This window comes from Podarcis vaucheri, assembly GCF_965113315.1.
Source record: "Podarcis vaucheri genome assembly, chromosome: 4".
NCBI lineage: Eukaryota > Metazoa > Chordata > Lepidosauria > Squamata > Lacertidae > Podarcis > Podarcis vaucheri.
In genome coordinates, this window is record NC_138762.1 from 6,781,747 (window position 1) to 6,796,285 (window position 14,539).

A 14,539-nucleotide genomic window follows, 5' to 3' on the forward strand; every position below is an offset into this window, starting at 1 on the left:
TGTGACGCGGCAGCTAAAAAAGCCAATGCAATTCTGGGCTGCATCAATAGGAGTATAGCATCTAGATCAAGGGAAGTAATAGTGCCACTGTATTCTGCTCTGGTCAGACCACACCTGGAGTACTGTGTCCAGTTCTGGGCACCACAATTCAAGAAGGACACTGACAAACTGGAACGTGTCCAGAGGAGGGCAACCAAAATGGTCAAAGGCCTGGAAACAATGCCTTATGAGGAACGGCTAAGGGAGCTGGGCATGTTTAGCCTGGAGAAGAGGAGGTTAAGGGGTGATATGATAGCCATGTTCAAATATATAAAAGGATGTCACATCAAGGAGGGAGAAAGGTTGTTTTCTGCTGCTCCAGAGAAGCGGACACGGAGCAATGGATCCAAACTACAAGAAAGAAGATTCCACCTAAACATTAGGAAGAACTTCCTGACAGTAAGAGCTGTTCGACAGTGGAATTTGCTGCCAAGGAGTGTGGTGGAGTCTCCTACTTTGGAGGTCTTTAAGCAGAGGCTTGACAACCATATGTCAGGAGTGCTCTGATGGTGTTTCCTGCTTGGCAGGGGGTTGGACTCGATGGCCCTTGTGGTCTCTTCCAACTCTATGATTCTATGATTCTATGATTCTATGAAAGAGTTTTCCGTTTTGGAGGTGCTTCGCAAAACGAATCTCCTATGGGCTTGCTTCGCAAAACGAAAATGTCTTGCGAGTTCCTGCGGGTTTTTTCCCCTCCCCCCCTTTTTCTAAGCCGCTAAGCCGCTTATCAGCTGATCTGATAAACTGATAAGCCGCTAAAAGCCGCTAAAAGCGCTAATCCGCTAATCCGTCAATGGGCTTGCTTCGCAAGACAAAAAAACGCTAGATGAAGAGAATCACAGAACGGATTCTTTTCGTCTTGCGAGGCACCACTGTACATATTAAAAAAATGTAAAAGGAGCAAAATGCAGAACAGTTTGAATAAGATACTGGGTTTCAACAAGTAGTATTGATACTCCAGACACTGAAAATAAATCTACCTGATTTCTACACAAACTTTCAAAATTTACAGTAAAAAAATTCCATTTTACATGCCCATTTTTTTAAAAAAGGGCACATGTCTCCTAATGCCTTAAACTATTGGGGTGCATATGAATAAAATTTACCTGAATATATGGATAATCTGCAATCCGGTCTCCCTTCACATTATATGTATAAATAGGCATATTTGCAGCTATAAAAGATCTGAAAGTTTTAAAATAAATTAAATGGCAGAATTATAGTTGGCTAGTTGCAATCTCTGAGGCATGGTAAAGTATTGCAATGGATTAAGATAGCTACTCCTCTGAAAGTTACTTTGTTCAGCAATGAGCTCAAAATTTCATTTTTATTTTCACATCTTATTCTTATATTATATCTTAATAAGAAAAAAAGAGAGTAGTCTTCCACATCTACAGGGAATGCCTCTTGGGTCAGAAGTTGCTCATTCAACAATTTATCAATGGATGCAGCCACTTACCTCTGTTTAAGATGAACAACTCTGTCATTTTCTTCCATTTTTATAATATAAGATATATCTGTCTAAAGTTAGACAAGGGGGGGGAATACAGAATAGTTAATTAATTCTCATTACCATCCTCCCTGAGAATTTACTATTAATTTATCATGTGCTCAAGCTTGGAGAGGGTGGAGCTTATGAGAAAAGTTTAATCTAACAGTTATGTACTTATTTATATAAATCAGATGGTTGTAAACTTGATTAGACCTATTCATGTCTATCAGTGTTCTGACTATACCTCTATGTACCACATTCTGGGAGCAAATGATGTCAAAACTAGCAATAAATTTTGATAGGGAAATCAGACACCGATTATCTTTTGTTGTTACTTTTTAAAAATTAGTGTTCGTACAGAGAAGAAAAGAATTCATTTTAGTTCCCCTTTCCTTTCTCCAAACTTGTTTCAGCAAGATTATGCTATTGTGATTTAAAGAAGAACAGGCCTGGAAACAGCCAAGGCACAATTTCCCAAACTCTCCAATAAGATTTTTGAAAGGGAGGTGAAGTCATGTCAGACTAGAGACTGTGTCAGGGAGATAGGTATAGTAAATGTTAACTCACAGCCATCCAGCAATTAAAATAGAAAAATAATATTCTACAAGCAATGAACTCCATCAGTGTGTATGCATGTATGCCAGTGGTCAACAAAAGAGGTTTAAAGACTTTCTCAAGGCAAATCTTTTAAAATGTAGTATAAAGGTAAAGGTAAAGGTACCCCTGCCCGTATGGGCCAGTCGTGTCCGACTCTAGGGTTGCGTGCTCATCTCGCTTAAGAGGCCGGGAGCTGGTGCCGTCCGAAGACACTTCCGGGTCACGTGGCCAGCGTGACGAAGCTGCTCTGGCGAGCCAGCACCAGCGCTGCACACGGAAACGCCGTTACCTCCCCGCTATAAAGCGATACCTATTTATCTACTTGCACTTAAGGGTGCTTCATACTGCTAGGTAGGCAGGAGCTGGGACCAAACGACGGGATCTCACTCCGCCGTGGGGATTCGAACCGCCGACCTTACGATCAGCAAGTCCTAGGCACTGAGGTTTTACCCACAGCGCCACCCGCGTCCCTTAAAATGTAGTATAAACACCAACAATTGGGAAATACTTGCCTGCGAGCGCTCCAATTGGAGAACAGCCTTTACCAAAGGTGTCATGGGCTTTGAAGACACTCAAACTCAAGACGAAAGGGAGAACGTGCCAAAAGGAAAGCACGTGTGGCAAATCTACACCATGATCAACTCCCGCCCAGAAACTTATGTCCCCACTGTGGAAGGACGTGTGGGTCCAGAATTGGCCTCCACAGTCACTTACAGACTCATTGTTAAAACCGTGTTCATGGAAGACAAACTTACTCGGCTATGAGTGATCCACCAAAGAAGAAAGAAGATATGTATATGTGTGAGTATGAGTATAGTATATATCACACACACACACACACCAAACTCTAGTACAGAGCTTTCCAAACTATGTGTCGCGACGCTGCAGTGTGTGTATCGTGTAGACACTCCCCATGTTCCTCCTGGAGCTGGAAAGGGTTTATTTGAACCTCCGGTTTGCTAGTAAAACTGAATTACTGAGACCCCCAGGTATAGGGCGATATATAAATTCAATAAATATTAATAACAATGACTGTGTCACAATATGATGCATGTCTAAAAGTGTGTCACCAACATGAAAAGTTTTGAAAGCTCTGGTCTAGTAAGTACTAGATCACTGATTGCATTTTAAGAAATTAAGTTTTAAGAAATATCTGGAGCAACTCAAATGGTATTCAAAAGGAAAATTACTTTGCTACCCCTTGATTCCAGCCGCTTTGGCACTATCACTTCAGAGTAAATGTATCTTTGTGTTGGTTGTACAAAACCTACAAAGAAACAGAACAGTGAAATCAACATTTGCAATCCATGGAATATCTTCTTTCCCATTCTGATGCTTTAGAGCCAAATTTAGCTGTACTTAGATCTCCAGGCAGCAAATTTTATTTAAAAGGTTCTGATGCCACCTTTCAGTACAACAGCATGATAAAACAAGAGATAGCAATTAAAGCAACCACATGAAAATCAACAAGTGAATAGATAAAAGTAAGCAGCAAAAAAATCTATTAAAAACAGCCTGTGAAATTCAGCAGAACAGATAAACCTATAGCCATCTTAGCTAGATTGTTTATTTTGTTAAAGCCAAGGCAAATAAAACTGTCTGGTGCCAACTGTAGGCATGGCACCAGAATGACACCAGAGGGGGCAAGATGGACCTGCCCAAGGAAGACTTATCACAAATGGTGTGCCCTGACCTGCTCCAGCCACCACATGTGTGACTATAGATGGTGGGATTGAGGCAAGGAAAGAAGGGCTACCCTTATGCTATTCATATAATCAGTTATCAGTAATCAATATATTCACATATGCTCACACATAATCAGGGCTTACAGTATTTTTATAATCCATTTTGAATCAAAGGAAAGCTTTTGCCTAAGCTAACTGCAAACTGCTTGGAACAGCAAAATTAGGAGCCGACCTTTCCCCTAGAAACATCCTTGTACCCTGAACAAGGGGAAGACATGAATCAGAGACACTGGTACAAAATCCCCCTCAGATGCAGGCTAAAATAATCCACAAGAACAGTAAGGGCCAAACCACAAAAACTCAAAAACTCCCTGTTCTGTCAGAACTGGGGGAAAGGTCAGAGTGTGCATCATTTGTGCAGGCAACGGAAAGCAGAAGTTGGGAGCAGAACTCTGCGCTTGACCAGGAGCCGTAAGCATGGCAAGAAGCACGCTAATTGGCTAATTTTCGCTGGCGTTTGTGACTGTCTCATGACTGTCTCATGATCTGTGAGTTGCTGTGATTTGCTCAGGTATAAAGACCTCAGGATTTGTCTTTCTCGGGGTCCCAGTTCTTTGGAAGAGATTCCAACTGAGTCCTTATTGCTCAGCAATAAAACCTCACCTTCTTTTTCTCCAAAGCTGTGTCTGCCTGATCCTTGTTCACTCTAAGTGAACCTTACTTTCACGTGCTTCAGGATAACAGAGAAAAGGACTAGGAATAAGGATTGGGAAGGCTGGCATGGTAGGAAGCAGTCTTTCAGCTGGCAAGCCATTTAAGGCTTATCAGAAATACTTATCAAGCCCTGATTCCTGAAATGAAGGGGCAGCTCAGTAAGAGCAGTGGCGGAGGAAGGGGGTGCAGTGTGGGCGGTCCGCCCTGGGTATCATCCCTGGGAGGGGTATGACAAAATCCCCCTTGGGCGGATCATCACTGCGCTGACTGCCCCCGTGGGTGGAACGCCACCGCACCAATAGGGACACCAGACGCCCATAAAGACAGGGCGTGGTGTGGGGCCTCAGCTGCCCTACAGCTGGGGGGGAGGCAGCGGGCGGGACGCACAGAGTGCCCAAAAGGATGGGCCACTCCTATGGGCACCACGCCATGTCCCTATCGGCACCATGCCACGTCCCTATGCCCCTATGAGTGGTTTGCCCCACCCCTATGGGTGCACCGCCCCAGGTGCCCAAGAGGCTTCCTCCGCCGCTGAGTAAGAGCTCTTTAAGAACTGGCCAAGTATCTGTTTTGGAGTTTCCAGGAAATCATGAAAAGAAGCCCCATGTGTGAACGAATTGCAAAAGCTTAATCCTCTACATGGTTGTACTGCTTCAATCCTTTTGTTCCAGCAGCCCAACTGCACAAAGGACTGCAGGGCCAGCCAGCCAAAGGTCTTCCTCGAGGGAAGGTCTCCATCTTCTGCTACTATGTTCTGTTGCCGCAAGCCTACTTTGTTCACGCCGCTTTGCCTCTAGGTGTCAGGAGTGTGTGCAGGAGCCAGGCCCTGTGACCAGTAGGGCTTCGCAGGACTGGGGCTTTCCTAAGTTTGTTCTGAAGAGGCAAGGCATGGCCACACAGGTGAGGCCACTTGGTAACTCACAGCACTTGGTGGCAAGAGCCACGAAGGGATATAAGGCCAGCATTTCCCTTTGGCTCTTTGCAACAGCAACACACTTCCTGCCTTGCTGAGTTTGGCTTCTTAACTCCTTGCTTCCTGATCCTCGGACCTTTGGCTTCTTGATTCCTTGCTTCTGGATCCTCAAACCCTTGGCTTTTTGACTCCTTGCTTCCTGATGCTCGGACCCTTGGCTTCTTGACTCCTGGCTCTCTGACCCTCAGACCCTTGGCTTCCGGACTCGTGGCTTCCGGACTCCCGTTCCTGCTCCCACCCCGCTGTCTTGCCCCCGGTCCCGACGTCCTCAGCCGGGACTTCGACCGCCCATAAACCAGATCGTGACACTAGGCTGGCAGCTGGAGGGCCGGTTAGCACACATTTGGCCCAAGGCCTTCCAGTTGCCAAAGGAAATGCCACCGGCAGCTGAAACTTGCATCTTGAGAGCACCTGAGCATTTGTTGGTTGCTCAGCTGCAAAGAATTGAGTGCCGTTGCTGAGGTGCAAAGGGAAAGCCCCATGGAGGAAGGGAGAGGAATGAAGGAAATGAAGTGTCCTAGTATTTTTAATAATAATAATAATACTGGATTTTTCCGTGTTTAAGACGCCCCCATGCATAAGATGCCCCCTATTTTTGGGGACTCCAAATTAAGAAAACACTCCTCAGCACTACCTATGTATAAGATGAGCCCCAATTTTAAACCTAATTTTTTGGTTAAAAAAACCCTAGTCTTATACACAGAAAAATATGGTAATAATACTTTATTATTTATACCACGCACATCCGGCTGGGTTTCCCTAGTCACTCTGGGCAGCTTCCAACAAAAGTTTAAAAATACATTTACAATTACCATATTTTCTCGTGTATAACCCCCTCTATTTTGGGGGACTCCAAATTGAGAAAATGGGGGGAAACTGTATCCGTGTATAAGACGACCCACAAATAAAAAATTCATTTTGTTTCATTTAAATTTTCTACAACACGTACTATACGCAAGGTGGTTTACAAGCTGAGGAAACAAGAAAATATCCAGCAAAAGACCACACATTTTATAGCAATCAGATCCAATACCAAAAAAGTCATAATAAAAACCTAACTTTGAGATAAACAGCTTATACCAAATAAAGCAACATTCAAAAATACATTGGGATATAATAGTGCAGAATAAAGCCAACTGTCAAAATATCAGCTCTTAACAATCCACTCTTAACAATTACTCTAAATGATTGCTAAACTATAATTCGCTCTTAACAATTACAACAAATGATGACCAAACTATATAATCCATCGTCTAGTCCACGATCCTGTTCTCACAGTGGCCAAGCAGGGGCCTCAGTGGGAAACCCGCAAGCAGGACTCGAACGCAAGACCCGTTTCCTCTCCTGCGGTTTCCTGCAAGTGGGATTCAGAAACATGGCTGCCTCCAACCCGGGAAGCACAGCTCAGCCATCGCGGCTAGCGGCCATCCATAGCTGTCTCCCCCTCCGCGAATTGGTCTAAAAACCCTTTCGGAAGCTGTGCAAGTTGGTGGCCCTCGCTGCCTCCTGTGGCAGGGAGTTCCACAGCTGAACTGCACAGTTTCTTTCCTCTGCCCTGACTCTTCCAACATTTGGCTTCTTCCCATCTCCACAGGGCAGCGGGTGGGGAAGATGGTGCCTGCCAGATGTTGTTGGCCAGGGATGACAGGACCTGGGGGCCACATCTGGAGGGCCACACAGAGGTTGCTCATCCCTGCTTTGTAGGAGGCAGCCTTTATACTGAGGGTATGGGATTTTATTCTATTTTTAAGAAAAACACACCAGGTACAAGAAGGAGGAGGAGGAGGAGCATCTCTAGCACCACCTCAGAGCAAAATATCCCCAGCCTCTGTGGGGAAAACCAAGTCAAGGCCTTGAGCAGCTTCTCCTCAGCCATTTCCCACCAAAACATTCCCCTCCTCCCTCCTCAAGTGGTCCAACTGTCATTTGGTTTCAGCATCCCAAGCTCTCCGCTGCCACTCAGCCCGGAGGCCCGCCCCCTCAAAGCCCCCATTGCACCGTTCGAAACTCAAACTGCCGCCTCAGACTCAAGAGCTCCAATAGCAAGCGGGCTCAGTTTCGAGTCCCTCCCTCCCAGCTCTTTGGTTGGCTTGTTGAGCACTCGGACCCTGCCCCTTCAGAATCAATGTCAACGAACGCACCAATCCGCTCCGGTCCTGCCAAACGCCACTCCGCCCGACAACGCAGAGTGTGCCAAATAAAACCTTAGCAACAGCTGCAGCTGCTCCAAGCCCCACCCCTTTAGAGCTCAAGCTGTCACTCGGCTCCCGACTCCACCCCTTTCCAGGTACTTCCTGGTGCGCGCTTCCTCTTTAATGTAGGGCCACCATATTTCAAAAAGTAAAAACCAACAACTTGTTGAATATCCAGACATATGGCAGCCCAATTTAATGTTCAGTGTTTTACTGTTTTATATATATGCTTTCTTGGGAGAAAAGCAATGACAAACCTAGACAGCGTCTTAAAAAGCAGAGACATCACCTTGCCAACAAAGGTCCATATACTTAAAGCTCTGGTTTTCCCAGTAGTGATGTATGGAAGTGAGAGCTGGACCATAAAGAAGGCTGATGGCCGAAGAATTGATGCTTTTGAATTCTGGTGCTGGAGGAGACTCTTGAGAGTCCCATGGACTGCAAGAAGATCAAACCGATCCATTCTGAAGGAAATCAGCCCTGAGTGCTCACTGGAAGGACAGATCCTGAAGCTGAGGCTCCAAGACTTTGGCCACCTCATGAGAAGAGAAGACTCCCTGGAAAAGACCCTGATGCTGGGAAAGATGGAGGGCACAAGGAGAAGGGGACGACAGAGGGCGAGATGGTGGGACAGTGTTCTCGAAGCTACCAGCATGAGTTCGACCAAACTGCGGGAGGCAGTGGAAGACAGGCGTGCCTGGCGTGCTCTGGTCCAGGGGGGTCACAGAAGAGGCAGACACGACTAAACAACAAAATATATGCTGTAAGCCACCCAGAGTGGCTGGGGAAAACCAGCCAGTTGGGTGAGGTATAATAAAATAATAATACAGTGGTGCCTCGGTTTTTTCGTCTTGCGAAGCAAGCCCATACGGATTAGCAGATTAGCGCTATTAGCGCCATTAGCGGCTTTTAGCGGCTTATCTGCTGATCGGATCAGCTGATAAACAGCTTAGCGGCTTAGAAAAAGGGGGGGAGGGGAAAAAACCAGCAGGAACTCACAAGACATTGTCGTCTTGTGAAGCAAGCCCATAGGAAATTCGTTTTGCGAAGCACCTCCAAAACAGAAAACTCTTTCGTCTAGCGAGTTTTCCGTCTTGCGAGGCATTCGTCTTGCGGGGCACCACTGTAATACCCCCACCACCACCACTGTGATCTGCTTCATGGTGTGTGTTATAAGAAAAAAACCCTACTCCTTTCCCTTGGGCACCCAAGGGCCCGTATAGACAGTGACAGAGCTTCATGCTCCGGCACTGGAGGGCGGAGAGCAAGCAGGGGCGGGGCTGGCGGGTATTATGGGGGCGTGACACGCTGCCCACAGAGGCGTGGCTCACGTCTTGGGGGCGTGGTGCTCTCCCTGCAGGGCGGGGCTCCCAGCGCGGGTGGGGGGAACAGCCGCAATGGCACGCTATTGGGGACGGTGCGCTCCCCCCCCACTCCTCTTCCTCCACCAGTGCGTATAGAGTAAGGTTATCAGATTTTTTTTCAAACGATCCGGGAACACTTTCTCTTTTTTGGGGGGGAAAGAGAAAAAAAAGTTGTTAAAAATAAATGAATAAGAAGTAATATCTTCTCTTCTGTGGTCTCCTCTGTCGCGTGGCCTTCCTCTGTGCCCCAGTCTGCTCTCTCGGGGTGCTAGCCACCATGAAGTAGGCTCGGGTCAGGCCTGGGATCGGCCACGTGTCTTTGCCCTCCTGGTGTTTTCCTACCTCTCGTCCTCAGCGGCGACGCGGCAAGGTCAGGGCTCCACTCTTTTTTCTCCTTCCTCTTTCTCTTCCTTCTCCTTCTCCTCTCCTCCTTCTCCTTGCATCGGCTCCAGGGTTTTCCTGCCCTGGAGCACTGCCAGGCAGTCGGCCGGGTGCTCTTGCTCCGCCAAGCTTTGGAAGGATGCTCCGAAGCCTGGCGGTGGGGCGGAGAGACCTTCTCCCCGCGCCAGCCTTCGGATGGCTGCTCCGAAGCCTGGCGGTGGGGCGGAGAGACCTTCCCCCCGCGCCAGCCTTCGGATGGCTGCTCCGAAGCCTGGCGGTGGGGCGGAGAGACCTTCTCCCCGCGCCAGCCTTCGGATGGCTGTCCTGAAGACTTGTGGTGGGAGCAGTGGCGTAGCGTGGGGGGTGCAGGGGGGCCTGCTGCACCTGGCACAGCATCTGGGGGGGCGCGGAAGAGACTTGAGTGCTAAAATCCACAGGTTAGGGGGCGCAAATTACTTGCCTTGCCCCGGGTGCTGAGAACCCACACTACGCCACTGCCTACTAATCAATCTACAACACTTAAAATATAAATCCGGGGACATCAAATGAAATCCGGGGACATTCTGGGGACGGATTTTGTCCGGGGACAGATTTGTAAATCCGGGGACTGTCCCCAGGAAACGGGGATGTCTGGTAACCATAGTATAGAGTCCTTATGTAGGTTCCCTATTGGTAGGAGAAAATAACAGAGGCCAACCAGAGAATATTGAGAAGGAAAGCAGCTAGTAAGCCTGGTCTTTATTGATCTGTTGCAACAGGGTCTCCACTCACCACACGCAGGAGGGAAGAGAGAACCCAGAACAATGGTGAACAACCCATTATATAGACTCCCCTGTAGCTCAAGACCACGCCCCCAAAACATCATACATACAGCACAGAAAGAGGTGGTCCCCAGCAGAAATTTGAGTGTAATGCTTCTTTGCTGTCTGCCAGGATACCTGATAATGCCTTATTTGACTGCCTTTTCTGGGTGGCCTGGCCATTCCTTTGAGTTGGTAAATACTTAGTTCCTGAATCTCTTACACATATCGATAGTGTGCTCACTTGCCAGACTGTATTTACAGGGAGGTCTAAGCTCCTACAGTCCAAAGACAATTGGAAAGCTTTTCCCATTTCCTTCCTCCTCGCAGAGAAATACTTGAGGTCAATTTAGGAGAGTCAAATTGACTTCAGGATTGTTCTCCTGTACTCTTTCAGACACGTTGTTCATATACTTCTGTATGTGTTCGCCTGTACATTTATGAACACACACACACACACACACACATATATATATGGCCTTAGAATTCATATAACACTGTGCGAAATCTTTTTGATTAAAATAAAACTGTAAAAAAAATAACAACGTGAAAGTTAATTTCCTAAATATGTCAGTGGTTTTCTGGAAAGCTTAAACACTGAAGCACCAAGATAACGGCCACCACCAAGGAAGCTGGGTCTGTCCTGCAACCCTTCTTCTCCGCAGAGGCTTTTGTCCCGTCCTGGAAATGTCTCCGGCTGGGAGGAAGGCAAGTGGGCATGAGAAAGGAATACAGGAAGGTAAGTCATGAGAGGGTGGAAGGATTGGGTCGCTAGTATCACCTGCATGGCCCCTTTTACTTTTAAAAGGGATTCCTCCACACCTTTCTGCTATGCTTGTGGCAGTTCTGTGGTTGAGCATGCAAGATTGGTGCCACTGTATTTATTAATTATTTTATTTTATTTATCGGCTTTCCTAGATTGTTCTCTGGATCTATGAGCCTCTCTTTTAGAAGAGATTTTGCTAGAAGCTGCAAATCACTGACTTCATTCTCAGATGGCCATAAGGCCCAAGTGATTTGCTTCCGCTGAGCTTCCATGCAATTATGATCTTATTATTCATAGCATTATTTATATCTTGCTGCAATAACCAACTCTCCACTCTGCATCATTTTCTTTTGAAATGTATGGACCATATGATGTTAAACAGGCAAGCTATTGCTTATTTAGGAAAAAAATAAAATTACTATTCCCACTAATAATAATAATTCTTTTCAGGGATTGTGACTGAAATGACTCAAATTTGCATTTTGTGGTTATGTTGAATTTTAATTTTAACCCTGTTGCATTGTTTTTGCTTCCTCCCTCCCTTCTTCTTTCTTTCTCTCTTGCTTCTATGCTATTGAAATGCATGTCCTTTCTTAAATAATTAAAAGTTTTTTAAAAGTAGAAAATACACAGTGTACATTAAAAGCAAAACTGCAAGGATAAACAGATTTGTTTATCAGCACAAACAAATCAGATGGTAGATAAGTTCCAAACACTGTTATAGCAGCCTGCTGTTTAATTCCTCACAGACAACTTTATAGCCAGTGTTCCCAATCTGAATTGTCATTGAGAGTAACAGGATCAGTTAGTCACCGATAACTTATGTCTGGGGCGTTTATGCGTCATTCCCAAGCACTGCCTGCAGTGCCTGAACAGATTCCATCTTCAGCCCATGAAGGAAAAAAATCTGACGATAAGAAACTTCTTCACAGCGCTTTTCACTTCCTTATTCCTGAGGGTATGAATGAGAGGACTGACCAAAGGGGTTGAAATAGCAAAAACCGCATTGCTCATGACATGGACATCAAAGGGCATATTGGCTTTGTAGGAGAGATACGCCATGGCAATGGAGGCGTAGTAAATACTAACCATAATCAGGTGGGAGGAGCAGGCTGAAAAAGCCTTACTGTGTCCTTCTCTGGAGTTGAGGCGCATGACAGAGATAATTATGTGAGTGTAGGAAATGGAGAGAAGTAAAACGGGACGCGGGTGGCGCTGTGGGTTAAACCACTGGCTAGGGCTTGCTGATTGGAAGGTCAGCAGTGGGTGAGCTCCCGTTGTTCGGTCCCAGCTCCTGCCAACCTAGCAGTTCGAAAGCACACAGTGCAAGTAGATAAATAGGTACCGCTCCGGCAGGAAGGTAAAAGGCATTTCCATGTGCTACGCATGATCCGGAAAAACTGTCTGTGGAAGCAGATAAACGCCGGCTCCCTGGGCCTGTGAAGCGAGATGAGCGCCGCAATCCCAGAGTTGTTTGTGACTGGACTTAATTGTCAGGGGCCCCTTTACCTAAAAGGGAGACAATCATAGCAATAGTAAATTCTAAAAAATTCTGAAATTAAGTGTAGGAATTTGGACAAGCTGCTTGGACAACAGCCAAGTGGTCACAAAAGCAATGATAAACTTTGGGCGTTCCACTAAAGTCCAGCTGGGATCGGGACCAACAACACAGAGAACCAGGCACTTGCTGCCAACCAGATATTCACCTTCTTTGTCATTCGGACTGTGGAATGCAAAGGATTGCGGATGGCTTCATAGTGGTCATACGACATGACAGCTCAGAGGAACGTTTCAGTCACCACTAGCCCATGGAAGCAATAAATCTGCAGGAAACACCCCTGGGCATAGATATGCTTAGAACTGACCAAAAACATTTCCAACGTTTTGGGAATAGTTGTGGTGGTGAGCAGAATGTCTAAGAAGAGAGATTAGTTAGGGAGAAATACATGGGCTTGTGGAGTTTTGCATCTGTGACCACTGCCAGGATGATGGAGAAGGTACTGGCAAGGATTAAGAGGTAAAATACCAAGAAGAAGAAGAAGAAAGAGAGGGGTCTGATGGTCTTGAAAATTAGGAAAACCAACAATGAAGAAGTATTGAACCAAACTACCAGTAAAGATGCAGTTCTCCATTGTTTGAAGGCACAAGGTGTCCAGAAAAGAGATCATAGAGGTATACAGTGGTACCTCTGGTTAAGAACTTAATTCATTCTGGAGGTCTGTTCTTAACCTGAAACTGTTCTTAACCTGAAGCACCACTTTAGCTAATGGGCCTCATGCTGCTGCTGCGCCGCCGGAGCATGATTTCTGTTCTCATCCTGAAGCAAAGTTCTTAACCTGAAGCACTATTTCTGGGTTAGCAGAGTATAATCTGAAGCATATGTAACCTGAAGCGTATGTAACCTGAAGCGTCTGTAACCTGAGGTACCACTGTAATGTCAGCTGCATCACTAAAGAACATAGGGCTGTATTTAATAATAATAATAATAATAATAATAATAATAATAATAATAATAATAAATTTTATTAATTTCTGTGGGTCTCTGCTGAGTCGGACTACCTTTGTATACAACCTTTAGGACTGAGGTTTCTTAAAGTCTTATTATATAACGTTGACAACTATATTTACTTATTTATAGGCGTATTCATAAAGCATCTTCATGATCTAATGACACTTGCATCTCACACCAGGTCCTTAGCGCCACTTAGTGTTAAGTCCTGGGTCACCTCCCCCCTGGTTGGTTCTAGGGCCTCACAACTCAGATTTCCCCACATCATTGTGGTTAATGTTCAACACAACGGATGACTTCTTCTCAGCATCAGCCAGTTCCTCTAGTCTAGAGTCTCAACCTTTGTAACTAGGGGAGACAAGTCAGTATTCAGTCCTAGCGTCCATCACAAACCCATCCCTAGATCATGATCCATTCACCCAGAACTGTGAGCCTCCCGCCTACCCAAATCATCCAGTCTGCCATATGGACATTATAATACAGACCTACCCTTCCAGGAATATGTGTGTGTGAAAGATACAGGAATAAAATAATGTTTCTCAAAATATATATTATGGACCAGGAAAAATAAATTTAAAAACATTATTTAAAAAGAAGAAGAAGATAAGGTGCATGAAGAACTTATAGATGCTAAGCAATTATGGCAGATGCTGTCAACTTCTACCAATATGTTGTATCTTACAGTAATTGCATTTTCATGCTGGCAGAGAAATGTTACTCATGCAAACACAACTGGAATAGTGATGGCAGGATCTAAAAGAGGGGTCAGCAAACTTTTTCAGCAGGGGGCTAGTCCACTGTCCCTCAGACCTTGTGTGGGGCCAGACTATATTTTTTTTTTGGGGGGGGAATGAACGAATTCCTATGCCCCACAAATAACTCAGAGATGCATTTTAAATACATTTGGCCCTCAGCTGGAACTGCCATTCTGGCTTTATCACACTTTCCCCCATTTCTCCGTAGTGCTGCTACTGTGTACTGAACCTGCCTGCTGTTTGCATATGTTTGCAGAGATGTTTTGATTCAT

At 45.6% G+C, this 14,539-nt stretch overlaps 1 protein-coding gene and 1 pseudogene across 10 annotated transcripts in view; both read right to left on the reverse strand.

Moving 5' to 3' along the window:
* LOC309530324 (disintegrin and metalloproteinase domain-containing protein 21-like) overlaps positions 1-8,948 on the reverse strand; it is a 42,692-nt gene extending 33,744 nt beyond the window's left edge. The window contains exons 1-4 of one of the 9 annotated variants that reach the window (XR_014218748.1): positions 7,262-7,538; positions 3,319-3,395; positions 1,499-1,560; positions 1,146-1,224 (exon numbers count right to left, since the gene is read on the reverse strand). Coding sequence is in view for 7 of the 9 variants with exons in the window: in XM_082219152.1 (XP_082075278.1) it covers positions 1,146-1,224; positions 1,499-1,560; positions 3,319-3,395; positions 7,262-7,391 (348 nt within the window). In the remaining 2 variants the exon portion in view is untranslated. Of the gene's footprint in view, positions 1-1,145; positions 1,225-1,498; positions 1,561-3,318; positions 3,396-7,261; positions 7,548-7,641; positions 7,661-8,830 lie in introns of those variants that run through there. The other 8 variants (XM_082219150.1, XM_082219156.1, XM_082219152.1 and 5 more) reach the window with 8 other exon arrangements.
* A 3,592-nt stretch (positions 8,949-12,540) lies between these two features.
* Positions 12,541-13,135, reverse strand: LOC309531600 (olfactory receptor 2AT4-like; annotated as a pseudogene). Its single transcript has one exon. The product of its transcript is annotated as an olfactory receptor 2AT4-like (transcript).
* Between the last annotated feature and the right edge of the window lie 1,404 nt (positions 13,136-14,539).